This window comes from Cetorhinus maximus, chromosome 9, assembly GCF_964194155.1.
Source record: "Cetorhinus maximus chromosome 9, sCetMax3.hap1.1, whole genome shotgun sequence".
NCBI classification, from domain to species: Eukaryota; Metazoa; Chordata; class Chondrichthyes; order Lamniformes; family Cetorhinidae; genus Cetorhinus; species Cetorhinus maximus.
In genome coordinates, this window is record NC_135887.1 from 79,316,855 (window position 1) to 79,331,562 (window position 14,708).

The following is a 14,708-nucleotide window of genomic DNA, read 5'->3' on the forward strand; positions in this document are numbered from 1 at the left end:
AAACCTCATCCACGGGCTGGATGAGGTTTCATGAGGGTTTTAAAAAATTTAATAAAAGTTTGAATAAAAGTGATGGACATGTCCCAACTCATGTGACAGTGTCACATGAGAAGACATGTCAGGGAAATTTTGTTTCTGCTCCTTAACCATTTTTAAATTTGCCGCTGATCTCCCTGAGGCAGCACTTAGCCTCAGGGATATGAGTGCGCTCTTTTGTGCGCATGTGTGAAAGAGCGTTATCCCGGCTGAGGGATTCCACCTCCCACCCCCCTCCTGCACAGGGAGCGCATAGCACTTCCTGGCAGATGTCACACTGGGCGGGCCAATTAAGGCCCGCCCACATAAAATGACGGCACGCTCCCGATCAGGGGTGCCGATCGGAGGCATACCTGCACCCGCCCGTTTCTGCACTTCCCCCCCAACGAGGGGAAAATTCCTCCCTATATCAGGTTCCAATTTCCATTGGGGTCATAGACCAATGGGATGCATCAGATTAGTTTGATCTGAAGTATAAAAAGGAAATCTGAACTCTGGCAACCTGAAAAATAAAATCAAAATGCTAGAGTTATCTGGAATGAGAATTAAACAGGTGAACACTTCATTCAAGTAAAGACATTTTGACAGAATCAGTGTGATTGAAAAGCTTATTGAGATCTTAGTATGCTTCCATCAAATTTCTCCAGTAAAATACTGAATTAATAAAGAAAAAAAGAATGACCTCCAAAAGTCCCATCTGTTTTGCCATCTTTTTTCTGAACAGAAAACTGATTCTTACAAGTATCCAGCTCACAGCTGTAGCTTCCTTGCTTCACACTCCAAGCAGCATCTCTCTCTCTCTATCTCCAGGATCTTTCAGTCTGACTGAGACTGAGGGCGGAATCATCCCAGATTTGCATTAAGAGTGGCAGCAGGCGTGAAAAATGACGTTTTACCCGCCGGCCGCAATAGCAGGTTTTCACACTGTATCACCTGCTTCCTGCCGTCTCGCTGGCGGGCAGCCTCTGAATCGCCCACCATGCCGTTACCTCACCATTTCCTCACTCCGGGTGCCATATCTAAACTGTGGCCGCGCACACAGTTCTCAATGCTTGCAGTCCAGGGCTGCTCCAGCAAAGACATGACCAGTCACTGGAATGCCTTTTGACGGCCCATCAGGATGTCCTCTATCCCAACTCTGACCACAGGAGGTCCAGCAATCTCACCACTCCAGCTTGTGAGGCGGTGGCAGTGGTGGTCAGTGCCAACACTGCACAAAGAGGCTCGCCATCCAGTGTAGAAAGAGGGTGAATGATCTCATCCATGCTGCCAGGATAAGGCAACCATCTCATCACTCTAAACTCACACACTCACAAGGCCATCACACATTTACTGGCATCTCATTCACTGCCAGCTCAAGGGACATCACCACTCAATCTCTCACACACAACCTCACATCTCCATCTGGCCTCATCTCCTCTGGAGACTGCCTCCTCAGCCCTCACCATCTATGCCACCTGCACAGATCAACATGTGCCCCCACATACACCATAAGACCATAAGACATAGGAGCAGAAATTAGGCCATTCGGCCCATCGAGTCTGCTCCGCCATTCAATCATGGCTGATAAGTTTCTCAACCCCATTCTCCCGCCTTCTCCCCGTCGCCTTTGATCCCCGTACCAATCAAGAACCTATCTATCTCGATCTTAAATACACCCTGGGATACCCCACCTTCCCCAGCACAGCCCTCGCCCTGCAGCTTCTTCCCTTGCCTGAGGCCACTTCTCCCCATTCCCCAAGCAAGCCCAAGCCTTGTAGCCATTGAAAAGCCACCCACACCTTATGGCCTGATAGGTAGAGACCTGCCTATGAACCCCCCTAAAAGTGTGTGGTGCTGCCTGTGAAGCCTGGCGCTGATGACCACGCGTGCTGACCAAAGCAGGTAGGCAAACAAACCTCCAAGTCCTGAGCAAAATGCAGTCACCAGGTGCACGCCACTTATGTACAGTTGTGAAACACATAGGTATGCAATCACGTTGACGTGCTCGGATGATGCAGCATGTGGGATGATTCCGGTGAGCAGGGTTTATAATGAGATGCTAAAGTATTGAAATTAGATTCCCGATGTGCGACAGCGGGAAACGCGACCCGCCACTGATGGGTGGAGCAGACAATTGCGAACTGGTTTCACGACGGTGTAAAACCAATTTTTGGCCTTCTCGCCATATTGTCCACTCATGCCACCAAACACGCCCACGGCCAACGGGAGTGGAAATTTACGCCCTGAGTGTCTGCGCAAAACAAGGCCAGCCGCCTTTTCTTTTGTATTCATGTGTCAAAGCTCATACCTGACTTTGATGAGTTTTGATTTGGGCTCCTGAACCTATTGCAACCTGGTCACATGGGCTTGTCGCCGGGTAGAGTTCAGTACCACTTCACACCATTTCCCCATTCCAGGGCATTCTGTTTTATCTTAAATTAAAAGAGACAAATTAAAATATAACCATTTTATAAGGCCCAGCAGTCATAACAATGCCTTCTAATTAGAGTCCTGTACAAAAACAATATGATGTGCTTTGTCTTGTAGTCACGTGACCTGGAAGAAGTAATGATGGATGCCTTGGTGAATGACAAGCCAGAGTTTGTCCGACTGTTCATTGATAATGGGATGAATATGTATGACTTCCTCACCTATGGCCGGCTCCAGGAACTCTACTGTTCCATCCCCCAAAAATGCCTCCTCTATGAGCTCTTACTGAAAAAACTTGAGGAGCAGAAACTTACTATAACAGGCAAGAACTCCACTTCACATCGTGACTCCCTGGAGAAGAGGCCCAAGTTTACCCTGTATGAAGTGTCTAAGGTGCTAAAGGATTTCCTGCATGATGCATGCAAGGGGATCTTCCAGGAATCCAATCCCTCTCGCAAGCCCTTGGGTGTTAAAAAGTCGATAACAGTAAGTACAAGGCCCAGTAGTCAGGAACCTATTTCTATTCTTGATAAATTCATTCTTGAGGTGTGGGTGTCGCTGAAAAGGTTGGTACTTATTGCATATCCCCAGATGCCCTGAGAAAGTTTGATTTGCCAAGACATTTCAGAAGGGAGTTTAGAATCAAATTGGGCTGGAGTCACGCCTAGGCCACACTGAGCAAGGACAGTAGGTTTCCATTCCTGAAAGACATGAGTGAACCAGTTGGGTTTTTTATGGCGATTTGACAACTTTCCTGGTCACTTTTACTGATGTCAGCTTTTCCTTTCCAGTATTTTTTAAACTGAATTTCAATTCTCAGACTGTAATAGCGGGACTTGAACTCTTGTTCTGCAGAATTATTAGTTCGGGCCTCTGGATTACTAGTTCAGTATAGGTAACATAATCACAACACAAACTATACACCTAACCAGGACCTGGAATTGTACATTGAAAGTAGATGGATCGCTGCATCACACATCAAAATACAGTAGTGTTTCAAATCTGGCTGTCCAAAAACTGGACATTTTTAGAATGTGACATGCATCAATTTTAATTGAGTAAAATAAAAAATAATTTACCTGGGCAATTTGATAGGTGCTGCATTGGCACCTGACTAGTTATCCCCTTTGCTGCTTGCACATTGGTCTACTCCCACTCTGAATGACCCTTGACCCGACCCTACTGACCCAGCTTGGCCTGAACCACCCAATCTGAAATCCCTGACTTTTCATTTTAAGAACGTCCATGTTTACCTATAGCTGCCGTTATGATAGGGTTTTGCAATGTTAAAAGTCATGCAAAATAGTTGCTAACACAATAACTAATGCTGTACTCTGGTGAATTGAGCCTGTGTGCTTTTCTACACCTCAGTTAGCTTGTGCATCATATAATTTCTTTTACTTCAAGTATTTTTTATATAAAATTGGGATTGAAAAAATAATTGATGGTTTTAAAAGTCCAGGGGGTTGTTTTGATGAAAAGGTAGGAACGGGCACAAAATGGACGCTGTTCTAATAAACATGCCTGTTTGATTGAAGCAATAATTTTGACCCTAATTTCTGATCACCATCATTTGAACTTGTCTAGAGGTGGGCCTGCAGGACCCAAATGCATTGTTTTGATGCAATCTTCCAGTATGTGGGGTGCACACACTCACTTCCACTAAAGGTTTGGAGTGTGCTGGCTGACACAGAGTGGCAGGTTTCAGGATGACACAAAAACTGAACGGGAAGGTCTTGGACACAGCACTGGAGGTCCTGGTGAAGGAGGTCCAGCGAAGCAAGGATGTCCTGTATCTGCAGTGGGGAAGGAGTCCACCTTATCCTCCTTTCCCTCTCTATTGCAATGCTGCTGCTGCTCTGTCTGCCCTCATGTCCTCCTCCCATTCTAGACCAAGTGGGACCCCTGGCAAGATGCCAATGACCAAGCACTCTTTCTCCTGCTGATTTCTATAAGGTCTCCAAGAAGGTGGAGTAGCTTTTTAGGTGAAGCCCTCAGAGAATTTCTGGAATATATGTTGTTCGTATGTTGATGAAGTTTTTGCAAAGTGTCCCAGAAAGTCTTCCCATGTGTTTCAAAAGCCTTCTGAAAATCTCGAGCAGCAAGTGAAGAGTAGAAGGGGATATACCTTTGACTCAAAATCCTCAGCAATAACTTGTTTATTCCCAGCTAGCTGCTCACTGTTGGCAGAGACCATTAGATCAAGTGCTATACACCCAAAATACTACACAGTCTTGTTAACAAGCGTTAGCAGGCAATTTAAGTGGCAATATGCCCCTTAATGATCCTCCAGCTAGCTGTTACTAGCGCAAACTTCAACTCCTTTACCAAGATGGCGTCTTGTGCTAAACATTGGCTAAACTAGCATTTCAGGTCGAGTCCAAGTTGGAGGCTCTTTACCGCTTGAAGGAACCATCAAAAAAATCAACTGCATTCTGGCTAATAAATTCTGACTTGGAACTTAAACAGTCAGATCTCCTCAATACTTTACAGCTTACAACCACTGAAAAAAAATGAAAAATGAAAAATGTAACCGATAAATTTCCTGGAATTACAGCTCAGTAACCTGAATTATGAAATTGGGACCTCACGCCCCCCCCATCCCAACTGAAACGTTTTGCTAACCTCTCCCCACCACTACCCCCAACACTCCTATCCAATGAGGCAAATTTCCACCCCTGCTAGTTAGGCGATTTGTCATACATACCCGCAATGGAAGCATTGCTTGCCCATTGCCATCCCCCTTTGGAGGCAACACGTTACCAACCAGCCGAGATACTCCCATTCCCCAAAGAAGTATTTCTGCTTAACCCCTCACTGAGATAATGTCCCTCCCTCACCTCAAGCTACCACACCCACTCCAGAGAGGGTATTGTCGTTTACTGTAGAGATAGAAGCAACTCTCTACCCTCCCCTCATTCAACTGAGAGTGGGAGGGAGGGAAAGTGTGGTGGTGAGGATAAGGATCAAGTCTTTGCAACAGAAAAGGAGCTAATACAGGAAAGGAAAGAAAGGAAGAGTCTCGCTTTGGAAAGTACAAATAGAAGAAGCAGGATAGTAACTAATGTCCCACCAAAAGGATAATTTAGCTTTGATGGGACTGACAGTTGATTTTATGTTCAGATATTCAAATCCCATATACTCTTTCAGGAACTGAATAGCAAATTACGTGGGCAGAGGTTGTTTGTGATGCCAGATTTAAGCCAAAAGCTTGAAAACCCCTGGAGGGACCTCTTTTTGTGGGCAGTACTACAGAATCGACAAGAAATGGCTAACTACTTCTGGGAAATGGTGAGCAGCTTCTCAGTGAAACCTAGACCTTGCTGTATTTCAACCCATCACATGCAGCAAGAGTTCAGTAGAGAAAGAGTTTATTGCTAATTTACAAGGTACAAAATTACCATTTAAAAAATTGTCTCTGTGTGCAATTCCTGTTTACAAACCTTGCTTTGTGTTGTCAATGTTTCAAATGTTTCCTACTCCACATTTATAATGGCGACAGCCTGTGTAAACTTGTCGCATTATATTTGCAGCCTCCTGCCCATTTGTCACTGTGGCACCTTCAGTTTTGAGTCTCTCAGCTCCTCAGCAGAGAAATCTTTATGCCTCATCCAGCTCTCCCTCCCAAATTCATGTAGGTTTTTCTATTTAACTATAAGTTACTAATTACTGTACAAAGCTAGTGAGTCTCCTGGAAATTCACCTTGAAGCTTTTCTCACTCCATTGCCATAACTTCACAGTAAGTGTGGCAGAGACCCCTTTTACGTGTACGTGCACGCGAGATTGAATGCCACACACATTCAATGTGTGACAATATATTATGCATACACATGTATTAGTGCTCGAGCATGAGAATGTGTGTGTGTTTAGTGCATCATATCAAAATATTACTTGGGGTAATTCAAGATGATGTAAATCTTCTAACATACCACACCATTATATGTATCTCTGTGTTGGTGGTCATGCTGGCCAGAGTACCAGGAGAATTTGCTGCTGCTCTTCGAAAAGTGCCATGGGACCTTTTACCTCTATCGGAAAGGGTAAATTGGACCTCAGTATAACATCTCATCTGAAAGATGACATCTCTAACAGCGCAGCAGTATCTCAGTATTGCACTGGAGTGTCAGCCTAGGTAATGTGCTGTAGTTATAATCATTACAATGCAGAAGGAGGCCATTCGCTCCATTGAGTTCATGCCAGCTTTCTGTAAACCAATCCAATCAGTCCCAATTTCCCTCTTTAGCCCTATAGCTCTGCAAGTTTATTTCCCTCAAATGTCCATCCAATTTCCATTCAAAATCAATCATCTCCACTGCTTCTCCGCTGCTTCCATCACCCTGAGTTCCAGGTCATTGCCATTTGTTTCATAAAAATGTTCCTCACATTCTCCCTGCACTTCTTATCAAAAACCTTAAATCTAGGTACACAGTTCTTGTACCATCAGCTTTTCTTTGTCCCCCTTATCCAAATCTGTCAAAATCTTTTACACTTCTATCAAATCTCCCCTCAATCTCCTGTACTGCAAGGAGAACCCCAGCTTCTCCAACCTAACCGTGTGGCTAAAGTCCGTCATCCACGGAACCATTCTGGTAAATCTCCTCTGCAACCTCTAAAGAACCCTCACATCCTTCCTAATGTGTGGTGACCAGAACTGGATGCAATGCTCTTATTGTGGTCTAACCAGAGCTTTATACAGGTTCAGCATCACTTCCCTGCTTTTGCATTCAATACCTCTATTTATAAAGATCCTAACTACTCTCTTAATATGTTCTTCAAAGATCTTTAGACCTTCTCCAATATCATTTCTATGCTAATACTGAAATCCTTTTTTTCTATTCACTCATGGGATGTGGGCATCGCTGGCTAGGCCAGCATTTATTGCCCACCCCTAATTGCTCTTGAGAAGGTGGTGATGAGTTGCCTTCTTGAACCGCTGCAATCCATGCGGTGTAATACATCCACAGTGTTGTTAGGAAGGGAGTTCCAGGATTTTGACCCAGTGACAGTGAAGGAACGACGATATATTTTCAAGTCAGGATGCTGAGTGGCTTCAAGTGGGACTTCCAGGTGGTGGTGTTCCCATGTGTCTGCTGCCCTTGTTCTTCTAGATGGTAGCGGTTGTAGAAGGTGCTTCTGAGGAGCCTTGGTAAGTTCCTACAGTGCATCTTGTAGATGGTATACACACTGTTGCCACTGTGTGTTGGAGGGAGTGAATATTTGTGGAAGGGGTGCCAATCAAGCGGGTTGATTTGTCCTGGATGGTGTCAAGCTTCTTGAATGTTGTAGGAGCTGCACTCATCCAGGCGAGTGGGGAGTATTCCATCACACTCTTGATTTGTGCCTTGTAGATGGTGGACAGGCCTTGGGGACTCAGGAGGTGAGTTACTTACCACAGGATTCTGAGCCTCTGACCTGCTCTTGTAGCCACAGTATTTCTATGGTTAATAATTTATATTTAATAAATAATAATTAATAACATAATATAATAAATAAAACACTAATACTAAAATTGTGGAACGGGGTTTGAATCTGCAACCATTTGGCTCAGATGAGAGTACTACCATGGAGCCAAGGATGACATATGTAACAGGCTGTTCCCTCCAACAACATTATTAGAGATCATCAACAGGACCACCTTTTTGTTTATCTCTTCATTACGTCTCCACATGTTGAAAATAGTTCTCAAGTCAATTTCCTATTAAGTTATTTCATTTCAGTACAAGATTCATGATTAGTCTAGAAGATAACGTTTCTGATAATGTCTATTGTTCAGTTTTACTCCAATGCACCCTTATACATTTTGGATGCAGATCAGTTACACACTATAGCTGTAAAGCTATTCCGGATGTCCTGAGGGTTTTGAATAGTGCTACATAAATGCAAGTCTTTTTCTCTCTGCTTAATGTTTTGAGTCTAGTATAACTCAAGAGTCATATTGGCCGCAAAACATTAGCTCTGTTTATCTCTGCACAGATGCTGCCAGACCTGCTGAGTTTTTCCAGCATTTTCTATTTCAGTTTCAGATTTCCAATATCCGCAGTATTTGTTTCCTTTAATTAACTGATGCCATCAGTTAAATCAAGACACATCTCGGATTTCAACCAACTTGAGGTAGCAATCAGGAACAAAATAAAAATGATGACTAATAAAAGAGTTTCAAAGAAAGTTATGAATAAAAAAGGATCTCTGGTTCTTTTCATTTCTTTGTGCTGAGGAATATTCTGCAGCAGGAGTTTTACATGACTTATTTTAGTCCCTTTTCATACAATGGAAGACATTCCTGTTCAGTGTGCTGTACAGCTTCTGGGAGTCCCGCAGGGTTAAAATCACTTTTGCTTTGTTGCATCCAGTTTTAAAAGGGCTATTAAGCTCCAGTTAGTGGACTCTGCTTTCTCTTTGTTGTGTTGATGTACCCTCTCCAAATAGCAGCAATTAATTTTCAAGCTGGCATCGTATCTCATACTGATTTGCCCCCTCTGTTCACTGACCACCACAAGCTTTGATCTCTTCATCCTTGTTCACACATTCTTTATGGCCCTGCTATGATCCAAATCCAATCTCCTTCATTGCAATGTCCCAGGCTCACACTCTGGGTCAGTACCATTGAGCTTCTTCTCCATTTGCTTTACCTACCTGCCTTCCTCCCTTGTTATGTTAGAGGCAAAGCATAAATGTAAGTTGTTGGTAGTTTATGTCTGTGTTTAACAAGCTGCAACTCTGGTTTAATGTGTACCTAAGTTTAGTGTGATAAGCTTTGAACTCACAGAGTTATACCTTCCCTTGAAACATGCAAATAGCTGATTTCCATTCCTGGGCGACTCTCCCTTACAGGGTCCGGAAGCAGTGCCTGCCGCACTGGCTGCGTGCAAGATTTTGAAGGAAATGGCTCATCTGGAATCGGACACTGAGACAGCTCGGAGCATGAAGAAGGCAAAATATGATCAACTGGCACTAGGTACCATGAAACACAAAATCCAAGGAGGGGTCTTAGCAACATTCCTTACAACAGCACCGCTGATGCATTGATCATGGTCCCGATCGCAAGATATTTATAGAAGGAGAGGGGCAATCAGTCAATTTTAGTTTATCATAAAAATGCTGGAAAAACCCAGCAGATCAGATACTGCCTGAGTTGCTGAGCTTGTGCAGCAATTTCTTTTGATCTTATTTGCCTTTTATTAGTTTGAACCTGTGATCATTTCCACTCACCTCCCACGCCGCCCCCCCCACCCCCACCCCCCAACTCACCCCCGCAGCTAAACATTCATCCTCCATCCTTTAAGTTAAATTTCTGGATATACTTTGTCTATGTTGATTATTATGGTATATCTCTATCAGATCACTTCTCAGACACCTCCTTTCAAAGCTGAAAAATTCAAGCCTACCTAATGAGACATCCTGTCTCTTTATAATGCAGTAGTGTCTTGTAATAATTGGAAGTGGTTTGTTATTTTCTCTGGTTCCAGACCTGTTTGGCCAGTGTTACACTAACTGTGAAGACAGAGCCTTTTGCTTGCTGATTCGCAAGACCAAGTACTGGAGCAAGACCACCTGCTTGCAGTTAGCTACAGAAGCAGATGCCAAATCCTTCTTTGCACATGATGGTGTTCAGGTAAAAATTTGAGGCATTTCAAACTGGACCTTTTACATCTAGAATTTTGATAAAATAAATCTGCCTTGCTCTCTTTAGCAAAGCTGCCATTAAGGTTGTAGGTCTTCAATCAGGTTCAATAAGGTCTTCAGAAGAGTCACATTTGACTCAAAGCGTTAACTCTGTTTCTCTCACCACAGACACTGCTGGGTTTTTCCAGCATTTCCTGTTTTTATTTCAGGTTTCCAGCATCCAGAGTATTTTGCTTTTATTTTGCCATTGAGATTGTTGCTTTTTTCTCATAAGCATTTTGCCATCTCTCCTATCACTGTATAATTTGTCCTGCATAAGTGTAGTAAGTTTGCCACTGAGACAATGCATTACCCGTCCTTCTCCTCCTCGAGACCACTACAGCCTCTGCTATAGTAGACACTATCCTCCTTCACCACATCACTTTTGTCTGGCTCCTTGCCCCGTTTCTTTCTTCTCTTGTTGTAATCATTATTTCCCCGTCTCTTCAATGGGCACCAACAAAGACCCACATGTTTCTGCCCTCAGCCCCATATAAGGTGCCGATCCCCCTTTAGCGACATTATCTGCTGGCACAGGATCTGTTTGAATGTGTACACTGTTGGCACCCTGTCCTATCTCCACTACTCTCTCAACTCTATGACAACCTCAGTGCTGTCAGGCTGCAGGTCCAAAATCAAGTCATGGACAAGAAATGACTTACGGGAGACAAAGTCTTTCAGCTTGCCTCAAGTGTAAAACTGATATTGCCTGGCTAATACAGTAACTGTCCAATTTTTTTTTTTTTTTGCATTAATTTCAGGTCTAAATGGCTAACTGAATCTTAATGGAACTCCTAGCTTTTGCTTTTGTTGCTTTGGCTACTGAATGACATTGGTTTGTGCAATTGGAGCCTTCACCTGCCTCATCTCCAAGAGGTGGTCACAGGTCTGCACAGAGAGTACTGTGGCAGTGACCCTCCTCTTAAAAACCTCTTTCCTTCAGACAGTCACACCCATGGCAAATTCTTTGTTATAACATAATTCAGATTGTAAATGGTACTTACTGTCATATTGTATGTAAGATTGAGTTTATTTTCATCAATGACTGTTAACTGCTACACCAATTCACTCAGTTGTTACAGCAGTGAGTTACTGAGCCATGAAGATGTGGAAGACCCCAGGATCTGCTCCCAGTCTTTGGTAACTTTGGTAACTGGTGTCAGACAGGGTAGTGAATCGGACACTAAACTTAGCCTTGAAGCCACTAGAAAAGGAAACAACTTGGTTTACATGGCAATTTTAATGTAAAAAAAAAATCCCAAGAAAGGAAGCTCACACAGACTTTGCACTCCTGCTTGTTATCTAGAGGCCCTGTCTGCTGGAAAACTGCTGAAGAGAGTCAGGGAGAAAGAAAGTGGAAGCATCTCCTTTATGTGTGGGTAAAATGGGATACAGTGTCATGAATTGGATAATATTGTGTTCAATTGGGGGAGTTGATGGTATATAAAGAGCTTAAGGGGTGGGGGGATGGGGTGAAGGGCAGAACAGGAGGAGAAAAGAACAAAGGAACTGACAGTGTCAAGACTTGAGCACGGGCTCCAAAGGATTGGGGTTATATCCATCTTTTGCACTTACTACCTGTAGAAACCCTTGCTATCTGCTTTTACATTTCTAGCTAGCTTCCTCTCATACTCTAATTTCTTTCTCCTGATTAACCTTTTAGTCATTCTCTGCTAGTCTTTATATTCTGACCAATCATCTGTCCTGCCACTCACCTTTGCACAGTTATATGCATTTTCCTTATGTTTGATGCTTTCCCTAACTTCTTTAGTTAACCACGGATGGTGGGTCCTCCCCTTAGGATCTTTCCTTATAGTAGGAATATACTTATTCTGAGTACTCTGAAATATCCCCTTAGATGTCTGTCACTGCTTCTCTAATGATTTATCCTCTAGCCTAGTATCCCAGTTCACTTCAGCTAGCTCAGCTGTTATGCCTACATAGTTGCCCTTATTTAAGTTTAAAATACTGGTCTTAAGCCTACTCTTCTCCCTTTCAAACTAGATGAAAAATTCAATTATATTGTGGTCCGTGCTACCTAGGGGTGCCTTTACTCTAAGGTAATTAATTAATCCTGTCATATTACACAATGCCAAGTCTAATATAACCTGCTTTCTGGTTGGTTCCAAAACGTATTGCTCTAAGAAACTATCTTAAAAGCATTCCAAGAGCTCTTCATCCAGTCTACTACTGCCAATCTGAATTTTCCAGTTTATATGCAGATTAAAATCACCCATTATTGATTATTGCTGTCCCTTTATCACAAGCACTCAATATTTTCTCTTGTATACTTTGTCCTACACTGTGGCTACTGTTAGGGGACCTGTAGGCCACTCCCACCAGTGACTTTTTTCCCCTACTATTCCTCATTTCCACCTAAACCGATTCTACATCTTGACCTCCTGAACCAAGGCCATCTCTAACTATTGCACCAATGCTCTCTTTGATTAACAGTGCTACCCCACCATCTTTACCTAGCTTCTTATTCTTCTTGAATGTCATGTACCCCTCAATATTCAGGACCCAATCTTTGTCATCCTGCAGCCACGTCTCCATAATCGCTATCAGATCATATTTATGTACTTCAATGTGGGCCATCAATTCAATTACTTTGTTATGAATGCTATGTGCATTCAGATAGAGAGCCTTCAGTTTTGTCTTTTTACAATCTTTGTAACATCTAGTCTTGACTGTTGATGTATTCTTAGGTTTTTCCTTTCTGTCCCTTCCTGTCATTCTCTGACCCTCATTTCCCATTTTACTATTTCGCTCTCCTGTCTTGACTCTACCCCTTGAATTGCTACCTCTACCCAAGCTTGATCCCTCACCCCTCTTGTTTAGCTAAAAGCCCTCTCTACTTCCCTAGTTATGCAATTCGCAAGAACATTCGTCCCATCACAGTTCAGGTGAAGACTGTCCCAATGGTACAGCCCCCATTTTCCCCAGTACTGGTGCCAGTGCCCCACGAACTGGAGTCCACTATTCCCACATCACTCTTTGAGCCCATGCATTCGCCTCTCTAATCTTATTTGCCCTAAGCCAATTTGTACATGGCTCAGGTAATGAATCTAGAGACCTATGCTTTTACTGGTCTGCAAGGCTCAATACCACCCCAACTGATGTGTTAACCCATTAAGCCATCCATATACAATAAGAAGAAAGACTTGCATTTAAACAGTGCTTTTCATGCCCACTGGTCATCTTAAAGCACTCTACAGTCAATTTAAGTATCATAGAATGGCTGTAACACAGAAGGAGGCATTCGGCATGCCATGTCCGTGCTGGCCCTCTTCAGGGGCAATTCACCCAGTGCCAGTCCCCCAGCTTTTCCCTGTAGCCCTGCACGTTTTTCCTTTTCTGGGTAACGAAGTAGTTTTTAAGTTTAGTCACTGTTGTAATGTAGGAAACGTGGCAGCCAAATCCCAGAAAAGCAGTGTGTTATTGACCAGATCATCTGTCTTTGTGATGTTGATTGAGAGATAAATGTTGGCCAAGACACGAAAGATCACTCCCCTGTTCTTCTTCGAAACAGTGCCATGGGGTCTTTTACATCCGGACAGCAGGCATTTGGGGCTTCATTTTAATATCGCATCCAAAAGACAGCAACAGTGCAGAGCTCCCTCAGTACTTCCAACAGCTTTGATTTTTGTGCTCAAGTCTTAGAGTGGGACTTGAACCCAAAACCTTATGATTCAGAGATGAGATGAGAATTCCATCAACTGAGCCACAGCTGACACTCGATAGGATTAATAAAAGTACTTATAAGGCAGTAATCTCATCTTTGATAATTACCTTGGTTTCTGTATTTTAGGCACTGTTGACTAAAATCTGGTGGGGTGATATGTCGACTGATACTCCAATCTGGAAGTTGCTGTGTGGGTTCTTGTGCCCTCCCTTGATATTTACCAACCTTATCAGCTTCAGGTAATACATCAATGAGAGAACTTTCCAAAGAATAATATTTTGCGCTTATATTTTATCTCATGAAATCAGGATGTCTCAAAGTGCTTTATATTATAAATTACTTATGAAGAGCTGTGACTGTAATATGAGCAAACATTTCATTGCATTAACTTACAGTGATAAGATTAATGCCAATTTAGTTTACTTTTAGGTGGGCTTGGTCGAAGGTGGAATGTTTGTCCTGAGCACCAGAAAAACCTTCTTCATGGTGTCATGGGGTCTTTAATGCACACCCAAGCCATTAGATTAGACGAGGCATCAGTTTACCTTCTTACCTTTGGACAGTTCCTTGTAATGCAATACTCCCTCCATGTTGTACCATGGTATCAATCTCAATTATCAGCAGAAACCCAGATAAACTGCCATAGGCGAGAGTTCTACCAACTGAATTCCGCAACAAGTACATTTAGTCATTGATTTTCACCACTGCCATGACAAAGGCCAATGCCATGACCTTGGTGAAGTGGAAAAACCCACAGTGCAGGATTAAAATACTTTTGAGGGAGCACAGCATATTGGTTTTTAAACCTGGACATTAAGGGAGATTAGGAGTTCCCCAGTTTTGAGGTCATGGGAAAAAAGAAGTCAGAATAAGAGATTCTACGATGACTCCTGACATCAGCATAAGGAGGAG

The 14,708-nt window shown here is 43.0% G+C and overlaps 1 protein-coding gene across 1 annotated transcript in view; it reads left to right on the forward strand.

Annotated features, from left to right (window-relative positions):
* Positions 1-14,708, forward strand: part of trpm5 (transient receptor potential cation channel, subfamily M, member 5) — a 123,520-nt gene that overhangs the window by 64,741 nt on the left and 44,071 nt on the right. Inside the window, exons 11-15 of the mRNA XM_078548927.1 lie at positions 2,566-2,934; positions 5,599-5,739; positions 9,281-9,404; positions 9,916-10,061; positions 13,923-14,035. Of these exons, the coding sequence (XP_078405053.1) occupies positions 2,566-2,934; positions 5,599-5,739; positions 9,281-9,404; positions 9,916-10,061; positions 13,923-14,035 (893 nt within the window). The remainder of the gene's footprint in view (positions 1-2,565; positions 2,935-5,598; positions 5,740-9,280; positions 9,405-9,915; positions 10,062-13,922; positions 14,036-14,708) is intronic.